Below are 16,982 nucleotides of genomic sequence, written 5' to 3' on the forward strand. Positions count from 1 at the left end.
GAGAAGAGCTGCTATAAATATTTTTGTACATATAGGTCCTTTTCCTTTTCTTCTTTTATCTCTTAGGATACAGACCTAGTAGTGGTATTGCTATATCAAAGGGTATTTATGCATGGTTTTATAGCTCTTTGGGCATAGTTCCAAATTGCTCTATGGAATGGCTGAATTGGTTCACAACTCTGCCAACAGTACATTAATATCTCGTTTTTTCCACATCCTCTCCAACATTTGTCATTTACCTTTTCTGTCCTGTTAGCCAATCTAACAGATATGAAGTAGTACCTCAGAATTGTTTTAATCTGCATTTCTCCAAATAATAGTGAATTAGAATATTTTTTTCATATGGCTATAGATAGCTTTAATTACTTCATCTGAAAATTGATTATATCTTTTGATCACTTATCACTTGAGAATGGCTCTCATTTTTATAAATTTGACACAGTTCTCTATATGTTAGAGAAATGAGGCTTTTATCAGAGAAACTTGCTTCAAAACTTTTTTCACAGTTACTATTGCTAACTATATTTCCCTCCCTCCTATTCCCCCTACCCCCATTTGTTCTATTCTCTCTCTCCTTTCACCCTGTCCCTCCTCAAAAGTGTTTTGCTTCTGACTACCCCTTCCCCCAATCTGCCCTCCTTTCTATCACCTCCACCTCCCTCCCCCACTTTCCTGTAGGGTAAGATAGATTTCTATGCCCCATTGCCTGTATTTATTATTCCCTCTTTGAGCAAGTTCTGATGAGAGTAAGGTTCACTCACTCCCCCTCTTCTCCATTGTAAAAACTTTTTCTTGCCTCTTTTATGTGAGATAATTTACCCCACTCTACCTCTCCCTTTTGCTTTCTCACATTGTCACATTGTCTTTCCATTTTTTCATTCTTTTGGCTTTGTTTTATTGTTCCTTGGTTTCTCATAAAGTCATTAGCTTCCATTTGCTCCATTCTAGTTTTTAAGCAATTGTTTTCTTTAGTGAGCTTTTGGACCTCCTTTTCCATTTGGCCAGTTCTGAGTTTTTGAGGCATTCTTCTCCTCATTGGCTTTTTGGACCTCTTTTGGCATTTGGCCTACTTTGTTTTTTAAGGTGTTATTTTCTTCAGTATTTTTTTTGTGTCTCCTTCACCAAGCTGTTGACTTCTTTTCTCATGATTTTCTTGCATCACTCTCATTTCTCTTCCCAGTTTTTTATCTAACTCTCTTACTTGATTTTCAAAATCCCTTTTGAGCTCTTCCATGGCCTGAGACCAGTTTATATTTTTCTTGGAGGCTTTGGATGTAGGAGCTTTGACTTTGCTGTCTTCTGAATTGAGTATGTATTTTGATCATTCTTGTCACCATAATAACTTTGTATAGTCTGAGTTTCCATATGTTCATTTTCCCAGCCTTTTACTGGAATTTTAACTGTTTGTTAAAGGAAGGCTTTGCTTCCAGTGTGGAGGGCAAACTGTCCCAAGCTTCAGGAGTTTTGTGCAGCTGTTTTCAGAGTACTTTTAGGGACCTGTAAGTTTCATGGAGCAAACTTTTCAAGGGAGGACTTTGCCTCTTTCTCATTCTGACATTAATGCATTTTTCTAATCCTGGCCTTAAACATCCATTTTCTAAAGAGGAATTTACTTATCTAAACTTCAAACCCAACATTATAGCTAGTCATTTCTGTGCCTAAGGCCAGTAAAATTCGCAGAGAGCAAAGAATTGGGGGGGAGGAGGAGGGAAGGGAGCTTGATTTATTCTGCTTTCGTTATCATGGGAGGTTGGGGGAGATATGAGCCCCTTGAATTTAGTGGGCAAGTAGAGTTGTGACTTATCTATCAACATGAGCTGATGTTTTACAGTGTCATTTGTCCTTGGTTTAACCTTTGTTACAGGTTGGGAGGATGGACCTTAGAAACTATCAAAGCATTTTGTGAACATTTTAGCATCAGTTGTATCAGATGGCTTGTATTTAGTGTTGTAACCTTGAAAATTCAAAGTATCCTTGTTATTTTCCAACTGTTAGGAGTTCTTTAAAAGACTAATTGGAGGAGGAATGGAGACTGCTGATGTCTCTGAATATTTTGAATAATTGAAAGCTAAGGTATTGATTTTCACTCTGAAAATGTTTTTCTCTAAGCCTCCCATTGCTTTGCCATTGTTTTCAATGGTTTTAAAAACAATAATGTCGGGAGTAGTGTTTTCAGTAGTTTTTGAAGGTGACATATTTCTATGAAAACTTCCGTTTCTTTCAGGTTCTTCTTGTGGATTTTCTCCTGGTGGATTTGCTTCAAAAGCAGCTCAGTCTTCAAAAGGTGGGAGCCCATGGCAGACAAGGCCCCCAAATTATGGTCCATCATGGCCTCCCCAGGCAAAATCACAACAAACCAAATCCAGCCCACAGACAAAACCTAATTATTCTGTGAACTTCAGTGTTATTGGAGGACGAGAAGAGAGGGGCATTAGAGCTCCCAGTTTTGGTAAGTATATGAAACTATTTAACTAGAAAACTAGTTAAATATGAAGCAGGTATTAGTTTTCAATGATTTGGCCTCCGTTTTGATGAACTTAGGTGGGAATTTAGGGGAGAAACAAATCCAAATTAGCTATAGGGAACTATTTTCAATCAAAAGTTATTGGGGGGTACTGCTTTTTCAGTTAGGGTAAGGGAGATACTCTTAGAACTTTGTCTTAGGAAACCAGAATTCAGCCTGGAGTTACTGAACTACTGTGTTGATTTGGGAGCTACAGTTGCCTAAATTGTCCTTTTTTTTGCAATACACCAACACACCAATAAAATCTAAGCTGAACTGTAGATTTGGGAGACTCAAGGTAAATGGCCTGCAGCACTTCCCTACTCAGGTGCCACTTTTTTTCACTTGGCTGTATCTTAGATGGCAAATGATAGATGTGTAGTGTTGGTGCATTGTGGACAGAAGGAAAATCCTTTGGGTTCATTGTTAAATCTGGAGGGTTGAGAGATAAGAAAAAGCCTAAATACTATAATTAGTCTTGTATCCTTATATTCTCTCTCATCTTGAGAAACAGATAAGTATTCTCATTACCTGGAGCAACAGGTAGGGGTTTTGAATAAGCCGTATAGAAGTGTCAGGTTTTTTATTCTGTTAGTCCCAGAGGATCATCGAGCTGGAAAACATTATTGAATTGATGGTGGGTGGGGGACAGAACAACCTGAACAGAGTTAACATGTTAAATTGATTAAATGGCATATAATGAGCTTTCTGTATGAATATTGTTGAATAATGCTACTTCCCAAAGGGAATTATTTAGCCATATTGAAAAAGAAACCAAAATTGATGCAGGAAAGTGTGCTCATTATATTAGACTATATAGCATACTAGTATATAACTAGTGGTCATATACACTTTTGAATTCAATCATATAAGATACCACATATAATGAGGCAAACTATAGTGCGTAACAAATAACACCCAGCATGAGACATGTTAGCTAATGGCATAAAGGAGCATAACATAATATTATCCTAATGCAAATATCATGTATAATATCTAAGATATGAAGTATAATACATAACATACAATAGACATAACACAATGCATAAACAACATACCATATAACACAATGCATAAACACACCATATATCAGATCGTATAATATATAGCATAATACATTATAGCAAACATGGGGCATATGTAACCATTGTATGGTCCCTGTTTTGCACTTATGAAATTGATTGTTTGAACCCAAGGATAAGTTTTTACATTTATCCCCATTATATTTCGTATTATTTGATTTGGCCCAAATATCTTAACCTGTCATGATGTGGTTTTTTTTTCCCCCTGAGTTCAGAAGTAGATTTTGGTTCATTTTCTTTCTTTCTTTTTTTACATACACTTTTGATAAGTCTATACCATACCAACTGGAGAAAACTAGATTATCTGTTGGTCCCCTTGTTAGAATTATATGTCTTATTAGGGTCTTGCTCAGGGGCATCTAGGTTGTGCAGTAGATACTCCTGAAGTCAGGAGAATTAAAATCCGGCCTCATACATGTATTAGCTGTGTGACCCTGGGCAAGTAACTTTAACTGCTATTTACCTCAGTTCTTCATATGTAGAATGGGTATACAGTGGAAAGGAAATGGCTAACCACTCTAGTATCTTTGCCAAAAGTCCACAGGGTCATGTAGAGCCAGACAGAACTGAACTACTGAACAACGAACAGCAAGTGTATTGTTCAGGGTCACGATTCATCAGTATAAATATATGTCTGTGTATCACCTTACCAGAGTAAGCCAGTTTTCCATTCTACTTAAAGACCCTGTTTTTCAGAAACAAGTATGATTTTCTTTTTGTATCCAAACTCTTTAGAAGATAGCTGACTGTCCCAGAGTTTAAGAAATAACTGCATTGAGCTCTTTTTCCTCTTTCCCTCCTTTCCTCCCTTCTCATGTCTCCCTTCACCCCTTTCCACTCTCTCATATGTGCTGCTTTTTGTAATGTGTTTCTTTGAAAAAAGGTAATCTTTCATATTGGAGAGAATATAGTTTTAAGAAGGGTTACATATGATCAACTTAAAATAAATTTTTTTTTGTTGTCTTGTGTCTTAGCTCAAAAGCCAAAAGTTTCAGAAAATGATTTTGAAGATCTTTTACCCAATCAAGGATTTTCATCCAAATCTGATAAAAAAGGACCAAAGACAATTGCTGAGATGAGGAAGCAAGAGATGTCCAAAGATATGGATCCTCTCAAGCTAAAGGTTTGGCCATTTAAATCCATTCATGGCTTCACAAGAAGGGGAGGGGCATGGCATTCAGAAGTATTTGATGTTTTTTATTACAATGGTGCCAATATGCTAGACGTGTGACAAGGTTGCTTTTAAAGGATTTTATTTATGGGTAGTAAGCCAGGATGGCTTATCGAATGTAGTCATATGTCATAAGAGGTAAAGATGACGCTTTTCTTAGGCGTGACCCTGCAGAGGCCAAGATAGTACAATGCTCCATGGGGGTAGTACGTAGGCAATGATCACCACCCAGCGTTCCATCTTCTAGGAAGAACTCGGTCATAGTGGTTTTGCTTGGTGATACAGAATTGAATGTACTTATTTTAGCTGTGGTGTGGAAATGGCCTAGATTAATGGGTATCAGGTCTGTAGTTAATTTGATGCTAAGATGGCTGGAAAACAGGCTCAAGATTTTAAAAGATTTTGGCAGGCAGAAGTGATGAAGCTTAGCAGGAAAAAATGTGAAGCCTCACATTTAAATTTCTTGATGGTGTTTTTTTTTTTTCCTTTTTTGGTGGGTGATAGTTTAGAATAGAGAGTTATAAATAGTCATTTGAACTGGGACTGGATGGACGAGACCCTGTTAGGCCTTTTAGTTGGAGCTTAATACATGCCAACAGCATGATAGGGGATGCTGAAACATCCTATAACTGATTTAGGCCTCGGGAATGGAAGCATAGTGCCTGTAATGAAGGCACTGATAGCCCTGCTGTCTTCTGCATCGGTCAGGCAGTGTTTGGAGACTTACGGGAGGAGACTGACAAATTGGTGTGGTGAGGGGACATGAAATTATCATTTAGGTACAATTGAGGGTGATGGGAATGTTTAGTCATGAGAAGACAAGAATAAGGGGAAAATTCAATTCAGCCAACAGTTACTAACTGCCTCGTGTGATTGAAGGCCTTGTGCCTGGTGATGCTCATATAAAGATGAAAAACCGACCATCTGTGCCCTTACAGGAAAGAGCCTACCCTCTGGTAAGCTGGAGCAGTTATCTTCACCCATAGGAGAGAGAAAGAGAGCCAACTCTTCTTTGTAGCTCTAGAGGAAAGAATGACCACTAATGGGTTGAAGTTATACAGGGAAGCAAGTTTCAGCCTAATCCATGAAAGAAATTTCTAGCAGTTTGAGCAGTCTCACAATAGAAAGGGTTGCCTTGTCAGGAAGTATCTGCCAAATAGGAAGAGACACCATTTTTCCTTGATTTTCTTTTTTTGTCAAGGATATTCTAAAGAGGATTGCTACATCAAATGAGAAATGGGGCTAGAGTCCCACCAAAGTTTCTTATAACTTATAATTTTCAGTGACTATGTAGAGAAATATATTTTCTTACTCTGAATTTATTACAAATAATAGCTAACATTTATTTGGCCTTTTAAGGTTAACGAAATGGTTTACACAGTTATTATATCGTTTAACCCTTACAATAACCCTATGAAGTAGAGGCTTTTATTATCCCCATTTATAGAAGAGAAAACTGAGATGGAAAGAAGTTGTGACATGAGCAAGATCCCACCACTAGTCTTTGAGCCCAGAATCAGACTCAGGTCTTCCTGGCTCCAAGTCTGGTGTTCTGCCTGTGGAATCTCTTGCTGCCACAATTCAGTAAACATTAAGCACCTTCGAAATGAATTAGGCTGTGTTGGACTGTGATGATACAGAGATAAAAACGATAACACCTGCTTTCCAGAAACTTGTATTTTAATGGGAGGAGGACATACCATGTATACATAGAGGTAGAATATAATAAATGCAAAGGAGAGAACCAGGTGGTACTATGAAAAATGTGAGGTGAGAGCTATCAATTTCAACAAGGTTGGCTCCAGGAAAGCTTTATTAAGGGACTGGGACTTGTACTTTAGAGGAAGGAGATTTCAGATGATGATCTGGATGGAGCCTGCCCCATATCTTGAAAGATGGACTGAACTGAAGGGAGCAGGGAACAGCTAATAATATAGTTCGATGGGAAGTACACGAAGGGAAATGGGAACAAAATAAGCCTGTTGATGTAGGTGGAGCCCGGCCGTGGAGGTCATTGAATTGGTAGGTTAGAGAGTTTGTGTTTTATCCTTTTTTTGAGTAGGGAAATAAAATGGTCAAATTGTACACTAAGTTATCATAAATAATAAAAGCTGTTAGCTAATACACATGTATATATGTATACATACATATATAATACATAGAATTGACAAAGTGCTTTACACATCTCATTTGAATTTTATCAGGAAGGTTATTTTAGTAATTGTGTTAACGTGGCAATTTGGTAATACTCAGTAATTGTGTGAAGGTTGTTTGGAGAGATGAGAGCCTAGAGAAAGTTAGGAGGGTACTATAGTAGCAGTCCAGGCAAGAAGCAATAGGCCTGACCTTGGGTGTTGAAAGTGTGAAAAGAAAGGAAATGATAGATGTGGGAACTTGTAACAAGAGAGAATTTATAGGACTTGGCTGATAGTTGGAAGCAGAGGGCAAAGGAAGGAGAAGTCAAATTGGCTCTTAGGGTTTAGGCCTGAGTTACTGGGATGGTAGTGTCACCATTACCACAAATAGGGTAATTAGTCAAATCTTAGGGAAAAGATGATATTTATATTACTTACTTACTTATGTTAAGTGTAAGGTACAGTTAGGTAGCATTCAGGTGAAGACAAATAGCAGGCAGTTACAATTGTGAGACTAGAGAATAGGAGAAAGATTGGGACAAGGAGGTCTGGGAGGTCTAGATTTGGCAGTCATCTGATAGAAGTGATCAGAGTTTTAAAAGATTTAGGACTGGAAGATACATTAGAGGCCATCTAGCTCAACTCTTTCATTTTACAGGTGAGGAAACTGAGGCACAGAGAGGGTAAGTGACCTGCGCATGGTCACACAGGCACTCAGGCCCTTTAACTTCCACTGAATTAATTCTGTTGAAACCACTGGAAAACTCACCAACTTGGGAGTGAGGAAAGTATAGGGAGAGAAGAGAAGGTTAAAGACAGGCTCTCAAGGGAAGCACCCATACTTAAGGGACAGGAGGAGAAAAACTGATCCAGCAAATAAAGTAGGACTATCAGTAATGGATTATTACTCTATTACCTGTGATAGAAAATGATTTTAGGTCTCCAAATTACTTCAGACTTAACTTATATTACTTAGATCAGGGCTGTCCAAAACATGGGCTGTGCGGCCCCCTGCGGCCCACCTGTGTCCACCACAGTTAAAGCATTTATGTCAATTTCCACGCCTGAAGTAAACACAGGTGGGACGCATAAAGTTGCACTTTGACATAGATGTTTGGTAAAATTTTTTTTAAAGATTTCTTTTGGAGAATAAGAATACTCAATACACAACTCCATTTCTTAAAATTAAATTCCTTAACAATTTTAAGATATCTGTATTTTTTATATATACCTTCCTATAAAATACCAAACTTCAGAGCTGAAGATAAAGTTGCTAGTTTCTGTCATATTTGAATATATAGATTTTGCTTTCAAAAGAAAAAAAAAGCCCTTTTCTGTAGGAAATGCATTGTGTGTTGAGCCTTTGGGGCCAGAAGAGGGTGTGGAAAAGCTAGTGGATAGTTGTGAAAAAGGGCAGCTGTTGAATGCTAAGAAATATAAGTCTGCCACTTTCCCAGGGAGAGCATTCTATAGTACACTCTGCATTCTTTGAAATTGCCTAGATTTTCTGCCTTTCACTCATGGCTCTATGGATCAGATAGGGGTTTCAGAGCACTAGGGCGAGTGGGAAAAGACGCTTTGGTACCTGCTGCAGGGTTATTACCTAAGGATGCATGTAAAACCCACTTGCTACCTGGAAGAGGAGGCTTCCTGAGAAAAATGTTTTTCTTCAAAGTTGTGTTCTTGCATAAGAGAAGGACAGGGTTAATTGTATCAAACAAAACACTGGGAGAATATCTGAGGACTGCCCAGGGCTTCATGGTTTGCAGTTCAGTTGTATAGTTAAGAGGAAAAGGCAATCTCCGGCCATCCCTAAGACCTTTCTTCAAACAGAGTTCATTTTAAGTGACTTAAGGCGTTCTGTTCTTTGAGATGGGTAGCACATTGATAGGAATTTATCTGGCTAAAAGAATGTGTTATCATTCATGGTCTGGAGATAGACAGATTGCAAAGGCAATAGGAAAGAAAAACAAGTTTTGCTTGGTGAAGAGAATATTCTCCTTTGAGGGGAATGAAGGGGCAGAGGAAGCAGCAATGATTCCTGTTCTGGGGCTAAGAGACGGGATGAGAGCACTGAAAAGAAGAGACTGACAAAAAGGGCGTACAGAAATCCTTAGACCACTAACTTTCATTTCAGAAATACTTATCGAATGTCTACTATTTGCAAGACCCTGAAGATGCAGACAGATATGACACAGACCCTGCTCTCATGGAGCTCACAATGTAATGAAGGAAAAGAGATATGTACATAAATAACTATGGTACCGAGGAGAGTGGGATAAGTGTAAAAGAGGGGTCCAGATAGAGTGCTAGGAGAAATTTGAGGAGCAAGGGGGCACTTTTAGCTTAGAGTTGAATTAAGAAAAAGCTTCAGGGAAGAAAGATGGCATTGGAGTTGGGCTTTGGAGGAAGAATGTGGTGGGAACCTTCTTAGGTAGAGCTGGGGAGCTGGAGAATGGGAGCCCGTTGAGGGCAGAACTTCTGGTTTGGCTAAATGAAGGAGAAGATAGCACGGGAACAGTAAGCTGGACCTAGATAGTAGACCCCTGCATTGCTGTGGCATGTGACTTATTTGGTAGACAATGGAGTGTTTCTAGAAATATTGGAAAAAAAAGGGGTGAAATGATCAGAGCAATTCATTAGGAGAATATTCAGGTAAGCACAGGGATAGGGACCACAGAGAGGGAGGGAATGGCCTCCTGTGTGCTGGGCACTGTCATCACTAATCATACATCCTCATTTTATCTTCACAACAACCTGGAGAGGCAGGTGCTGTTACTATCCTCATCTTATAGATGAGGAAACTGAGGCAGACAAGTGCCCTGCTCTGTGACACACAGCTAGTAAGGGTCTGAGGGTGGATTTGAGCTCCGGTTTTCCTGACTCCAGATCCAGTACTCTTATCTACTGCACCAGAAGGAATAGCTTTGGAGGCAATGGGGTATGGTGATATAGGTGATATATTAAACTTGGGGTCAGGAAGACCTGGGTTCAAATTCTGCCACAGTCACTTACTGTGTGACCCTAGGCAAGTCACCTAACCTCTCTGTGCTTTTGAGCAGGGGTATGATATAGTCAGATTTGTACATCATGATTGTTTTGGCAAAATTGGAGAAGGGAGTGACAAGGTACTGGTGAGTCCAGTTAGGAACCTATTGCAGTAGCCCAGGAGAAAGCTGAAGAAGGCCTAAATTAGGGTGGTGGCCATGTGAGTGAAGGGAAGGGAACAAGATATGAAACATGCAATGGCAGAATTGACGAGAGTTGGGACCAAAGAGTTGGTGACTTAGAAAGGTTTGTGGTTTCCGCAGAACACAAAAATTGATGTTTTGAGTAAGGGTTGCTTTATGAAAGCAGACAGTGGCTTTGGATTATGTTGAGTTTGAGATAACTTTAGAAGAGAGACTAGGTCTAGTATATAAAATTATCTGCATAGAGATGTCAGTTGAAGCCAACAAGCTAATGCAGTCACCAAGAATATAAAGAGAGAAGACCCAAACAGCTGTGGAGATAACCTGTGGTTAGAGGGTAGGACATAGATAAGAATCCAGCAAAGGAGACCAAAAGCACTTGGAGTTTGGTTGTGAAAAGAGTCTCCATGGCAAGAAGTACCTGGGCAAACCATGATTCCTTCTTAGCTCTAATCTTGACTCTGGACTTTTCTACCTCCACCTCATTTCTCTGGAGATGCCTCTACCCCAACAGACCCCTCTTCTGATTGGTGAGTTCCTTCCTGGAACCTCCATTTGAGGAAGTGCCCAGGCCAGCCAGCTATGCTCACTTCTTACCTGATTCTACCCTCATTAGAATGGAAGCTCCTTGAAGGCAGCGACTATATTTACTTTTACTTAAATTTGTTAGTAAGTGTTTAATAAATGCTTTATCTAGTGTGATCTAAAGAGGGCCAGAATATAAAAGATATTTTATGAAAAGGAGACAAAGGAAAGATTTTTAATGATTGGGGAGGCCTAGGATGTTTATAGGTTGCAGGGAAGGCATGGGTGGATATGGAGAGATTGAAGATTAGTGGGCATAAGGTGGAGGGAGGGAGTGGAAGGATGTGGAGGGAAGATGATTAGAAGGGCAAATTCGTGGAAGAGATGGGAGGGCAAGCAATAGGAATAGGAAAAGAGAGTGATGAAAAGGAGTAGACTAAAAAAGAAGAGGGAGTTCATGTTGGATGGTCTGTTTTCTCAGTAGAGCATGAGGTTAGGAGGGTTAGCTAATATTAGTTGGATGAAGGAATCAGACTTTAGTAAGATGGGTCAAAATAAGATGAAATGTGATAGGTGCAGATAAAATCCTTTGTTTGATTATTTGTTACAAAGATCCTCCCTCCCTCCCTCTCTCCCTTTCAGGGACTGAGAATAGAGTTGCCAAAAGAAAAAGGGGTCATTGAAGCATTTTTTTAATTCACAGAAGAGAACAGAAGGCCAAAAGGAATTACAGACAAGCAAGGAAGCTTTGAAAGTTATATGTTGAATTTATTATATGCTTTAAAAGAAAACAAGCTTTTACATAATGAGAGATTGACAGTGTCATATAAAATCTTTTCCACTCTGTTTATGGAAAACGCTTTATTTGGTGTTTAATTTCACAGCAAAAAAAAAAATTCTAAAACGAAAGTCAGCTGCATAAATACAGAAATGGAAGAAGTATGGCTAGGTAATTGTTCATATGAAGAAAAACCTGGACATTTTTAGTAGATTGCAAGCTCAGTTTGATCACAGTCACTAATAATGATATGACATTAGGCTGCATTAATACAAGTATGGTGTCCAGAGTAAGAAATGTAATAGTCCTGTTGACCTCTGGGTTTCTCAGACTCCATCTAGAGTATTATCTCCAGTTTGGGATTCCATATTTTAAGAAGATCACTAAAAAACCGAAGTGTATCCAGAGGATAACCCAGATAGTGAAAATGTTTGAAACCGTGTCATACGCAGATTATGTTGAATAAACTGAGAATGTTTATTTCTCCTGGAGGAAAAAAGATTTAGGGGGGAAAACATGCTAGCTAGCTGTCTTTCACTGTTTAATGAGTTGCCGTGTAGAAGAGTATTTAAGTTTTCTGTATTTGGTCCTGGATTGGAGAACTAGAACTATAATGGGTGGAAATTGTAGAGAGAAGCAGGTTTATCTGGATCAGCATGCAGAACAACTTCCTCAATAGTTAGAGCTGCCCAGAAGTAGAATGGGCTACTTTGTCAAGATGGTGGATATTCATACATGTCCCATCACTGGCTGTACCCTAATAGCACTGAATGGATTCCTCTTGGTGATAAACCAAAGCCAAATCATGGTTTTTTAAAATAGTCATTAGGCTATATGAACTCCTAGGTCCCTCCAAACTTAAGTATCTCATTTTGTGATTCAGGGCAAAGGTCAGCAGAACAGAGTCATAAGAGTTTAGAAGAAAGGAGCAGAGGCTACTTCTGGTAACCAACAGGCTAGTTTATTTAGGCAGAGTTTTTGAGCCCTGGTAAAAGATTATTTATTATAATCTATACCTGTTTTCAGGACCAGTTCCCAACTAAGATCAGTATTTGGTGCAGCAACCTTTTCTGTTAGTGGAAATTGAGACCTGGATTCTAGTCTTGTTACTACCTGTTTATATGACCTTGGCTAATAAAAAGGGTTGTGTGTGTGAACTAGATGATGTTACAGGTCTTTGTTAGCTCCATTTTGTAATTTAACTGAACTCATGTAATCAGAAGCTGTAATTTTGAATGGGGCTAGTTCTTGTCTTCAAGGAATATCAAAATCTCACTAATTTAGGGCTAATTACTTCCTGGAGGTCAGTTAGAATAAGTGAAAACTTTCAATTTCTGTGTATTTTAATATAAACAGACTAGGTTAACAAGTGTTGTCTAATAATTTCTTAAAATACTAGCTCTAATGTAGAGATAAGTAATTACAGCATCTGTTGTTTATAAATATATGGTTCTCTACTATTTGAGAAACATCTCAAATTATTTTTATTTTTACAAAACCTTAATATTATTGCTTGAATTGAAACAGTCCTAGAACTCTTGTTTACATTTGTAATGTGTTAAATCCTGTTTATTTTAGTTAATTCAAAAGTAAAATTGCTCAGTCTACACCTGTGGCATAATGTTTTATTTTCAAAGCAGCACATGGCATTATGGATAGAGGGCTTACGTAACACTGTAAGCTACAAAAGAGGAGGGAGTGTATCCTCATTGGTGGAAAGAGTTTTCACACCAGGCATTCCTGAAAGTTATATAACGAATTTTGTGAATGAACTGAAAATTTTAAGCGTGTGCAGATATACAGATTAAGTTTCTTTCCCATACCTTTTCAGCTTCTCGATTGGATTGAAGGAAAAGAGAGAAATATAAGAGCATTAATTTCCACACTGCACATGGTGCTTTGGGAGGGGGAAAGCAGGTGGAAACCAGTTGGCATGGCAGACCTGGTGACTCCTGAGCAGGTGAAGAAATACTATCGAAAAGCTGTGCTGGTGGTTCATCCAGACAAGGTGAGCTGTCCAAGTGTACGTGTGGGATTTTCTTCTCTCCCCTCCCCTCCCCCTTCCTCAATCTCCCTCTTTCTCCTTCTCTGCCTCTCCATCTCTTTCCCTCTCCCTCCTTCTCTTTCCTTCTTTCCCTCCCCCCCCCCCCCCCTACTTCTTTTGTTTCTGAACTGCAGGGATTATGAAGTCAGGATATGAGGACTTGGAAAAGCTTTTCAGCCGAGTGGATGCTTTTACTGCAGGCACTAAGCTGAATAATTTTTATTTTTATCAACATTAAAGCATAAACATTTTTTAAATATTTTAAAACATCTAATTATGGATCCTTGAGCTCTGTTGAATAACTCACATTTTCTTCTAAGGCTATTTTATAATCAAATGTTGTAGTATGTCAAATGCAGTGTTACTATGTAGCATTAACATTTAGCTGAAAGATTTACGTCTTAGTCTGTTCTGTGCTGTGATCTATAAGCAAATTGTTATACGCTAGTGGAGGAGGTTAAATGTAAAAGTTGCTATACTTCATGGATATGCCATTACTGTTACTGAAGCACTGTGAATGGGAGGAAGAGGGTGTTTCTAGCGATGGCTTATGTAGAGTCGTACGTACTTTCTTGCCGTTGTGATTGGTGTTGGGTGCACGTTCGTTAAATGGATGGCTCTGGGGTGGCTGATGGGGAGAAGGGGACATGATGAAGGTTCTCTTTGTTGCCCCTTGCTTTGAGATAACGTTCAGGACTGATTTGTTCAGTCATTATCCTTGTCTTTGTTGTTTATCTCATCCTGTATATTCAAGATCACAATCAGGAGAAGACCCCGGTGCTTCAGTGTCTGGGGAGAGAGTGCCTTCCCTGTGGTCTGAGATACTGCAGAGCAAATTGGAAACCTTTTACTCAGCGTAGCTCCTCTAGGGTTATGAAGTTACATGAAGCCAAGGCTTGATCATTAGCTTAAAAGTTTATTAAGGACAGAGTGCTGAGGGCAGAATGCTGTCTCAGAAACTGTCCTTCAAGGGTGTTTGTGAGGATCAGATGAGAAAATTGCATCTGATTATAGCTGAAGATGTGAAGCCCACAGCTATGGGGTACCTGCTGACATTGGCAGGTGTTAGTGAACTACACTGCTGAGCTTGCTACTTGCCCTTTGAACTTGAAGAATTGAGAAGGAATTGATGTGCCTGAAGAAACTATTTGACCCTGATGCTTGTTTCTGATGAGAAATTTAACAATCCCAGGCCAGGGTTAGGCTTTGCCAATGTTAAATCCCATTCACCTTAAGAACAAATCACATGGGGTGTTTTTACCAGCTGAGATTTGGGAGAGAGGTAAAAAAACAGCGTGTTCAGAGCTGCTTTTTCAGTGACGGCGAAGCTTCTGTGATGTACAGATCCACCCAATTGTAGCTCCGCTTGTCCTGAGGAGCATCTGTCTGCAATTCCTACTCAGCTTTATGGGCATTTTGTGAGTGGCTCCAGGTGCTTGGCCAACATTGACTACTCTCAGTTTTTGCCACGTGGCTCTGGTTAGTGCTGTAGAAGTTGGGGGTGGGGGTGACAGAGGGGGAAGGCCAGGTAAGACTTGCTTGAGATCTGGAGAGGAAGCTGCCAGTTTCTGATGTCTGTCTGTTCTTTCTTCCCAGGCCGCCGGGCAGCCATATGAGCAGTATGCCAAAATGATCTTCATGGAGTTAAATGATGCCTGGTCAGAGTTTGAAAATCAGGGATCCAAATCCCTTTTTTAAAACCTCAGTTTTGGGGATTTTCAAAATGCATTGGCAGCAGAATGGCGTCTGAAGGTGTTGTTTGTTGGACTTAATGTTCCTAAAATTTGAGAGTTTCATGAGCTCATCCTCAAGTTTGAAGTTCTACTCTTGTAGATGGGGTCTGTTGTAAAATGTAAATCAGCAAAGGCATCTTGCCTTGTCACAATCATAGCCCAGAACGAACCTTTTTCCCACTCGGTTTGATTATGAAACACATAAATCTAATGACGTCCTCGTTTGGGGTGCAGTGGTGTAAGAAGAGCGAGCCATTCATTCTAAAGCCACCGATGTTGGTTGGTTTTTTGCCCAAAAGGAAGACAACTCTGACTTGTGCTTCTGTTCTGTTTCCCTAGTTTGTGATTGGAGTTTGATGTTTAGTGCCTCTCACCTCAGTCCAAGCTCTTTAGTGCAATGAGAAACAGTGAATTTGCTAAGCACAGCATTGTTACCTGAATCTATAGAAGGTGTACATTTACAGCTGTATTTTGTGTAATCATCCTGATAATCACTTTTGTATATAATTAAAATGTTTTCTGATGATAACCTGCATTCCTTATAATGAATTGGCAGCCACTAAGCCAGCATTCTTGGTTGTGGGAAGCAAGGAACCAAGTTGTTTGCAAATCACATTTCATGACTCTGGACAGTGGTTGTATGTCACATGGAGAAAACACTGGCATTTTTAATATAAGTGATTGCATGTTAAAAACTTTTGTGTTATTTATGAAGAATTTTTTGGACATTAAACTGTATTGCCAGGGTTTCTTTTCCCAGCTCATGGCACCTGTAACTTCTGATTCTCTACCCCCTGTACCCCCTCCAGTGGAATAGTGTGCATTCCATTGGTTTTATAAATATGCTGATAGAAAAGAAGATTGTCCTACTTATTTCTGAATTTGATCTTGAAATGTGAGCACAATGTTGTTTACCATGCTTATTTCTGTTCTGAAGTCAGCAAATATGATCTCATTTGCAATTTATTGTTGAAAAAATTTACTTTTCTTTTACTGTATGTCTGGTCAGCTCTTGACTGTATTGACTGATCATACATTTTATTGTCAGAATGTCTTAATAAGCAATGATATATACCCAAGCAGATGGCTGTTGGCCTTGAGTATACACACACACCTTAGACCCAAGAAGTAACTCTCACTGTCTTAAGTACAAGGACCAGATTCATGTCTGATTTGTAACAAGAGGGTACTTTTTAACAGTGACAAAGAATTCCTTACAATCTGGTTTGCTACTAAGTTTGGTTGACGGCTTTTACATACGTGTTCCATTCTTTTTGAAAAAGGAGGAGGGGAGGAAAACAAGGCAGAAAGGAAGAAAAGGGGAGAAAAGAGAGAAGAGGAGGAAAGCTATCTTTTACAATGGATAGTCACCCTTTTCGTATAGAACTGAAATGATTTCCTCTGAAAAGCCTTGCAGTTCCCTAGCTCATCCAGCCTGAGCTGTTAGTGCCAATTCTAGCTACATCAGTAGCTAACGGCAGTATCTGGGGTGAGAGATTCTAGAATTAAACACTGGAAAAAAAAAGCAAACCATTAACTTCCTTCTGTTAAATGGCATATATAAGGTAGTTTCTACCTAGATTGTCTTAACTACCAGTAGCAGGAACATGAGAAGAAAAGCATGGTTAGGAAAACATTCTTGATTTTTCAATCTATATAGTTCATGTGAATTCTTTGTTAAACATTTAATTGGTATGGGGGCGGGGTGGGTCAGGTGGGGCAGTCTGACAAGTCCATTTCAATTGCTTCAACTTCCCAGAATACTAATCTGGTTTGACTTCCTGGAGGGCTCTGTTTTTGAGACTAGAGAATAGAACGCA

General features: G+C 39.2%; 1 protein-coding gene across 2 annotated transcripts in view; it reads left to right on the forward strand.

Moving 5' to 3' along the window:
- The window catches only part of GAK (cyclin G associated kinase), a 131,359-nt gene extending 114,589 nt beyond the window's left edge, over nucleotides 1-16,770 (forward strand). Inside the window, exons 25-28 of one of the 2 annotated variants that reach the window (XM_036765549.1) lie at nucleotides 2,225-2,449; nucleotides 4,560-4,708; nucleotides 13,217-13,393; nucleotides 15,026-15,689. In XM_036765549.1, the coding sequence (XP_036621444.1) occupies nucleotides 2,225-2,449; nucleotides 4,560-4,708; nucleotides 13,217-13,393; nucleotides 15,026-15,127 (653 nt within the window). In that variant the 3' untranslated portion in view covers nucleotides 15,128-15,689. Of the gene's footprint in view, nucleotides 1-2,224; nucleotides 2,450-4,559; nucleotides 4,709-13,216; nucleotides 13,394-15,025 lie in introns of both variants that reach the window. The other variant, XM_036765548.1, reaches the window with a different exon arrangement.
- Nucleotides 16,771-16,982: the final 212 nt, after the last annotated feature.

This window comes from Trichosurus vulpecula, chromosome 6 (assembly GCF_011100635.1).
Source record: "Trichosurus vulpecula isolate mTriVul1 chromosome 6, mTriVul1.pri, whole genome shotgun sequence".
NCBI classification, from domain to species: Eukaryota; Metazoa; Chordata; class Mammalia; order Diprotodontia; family Phalangeridae; genus Trichosurus; species Trichosurus vulpecula.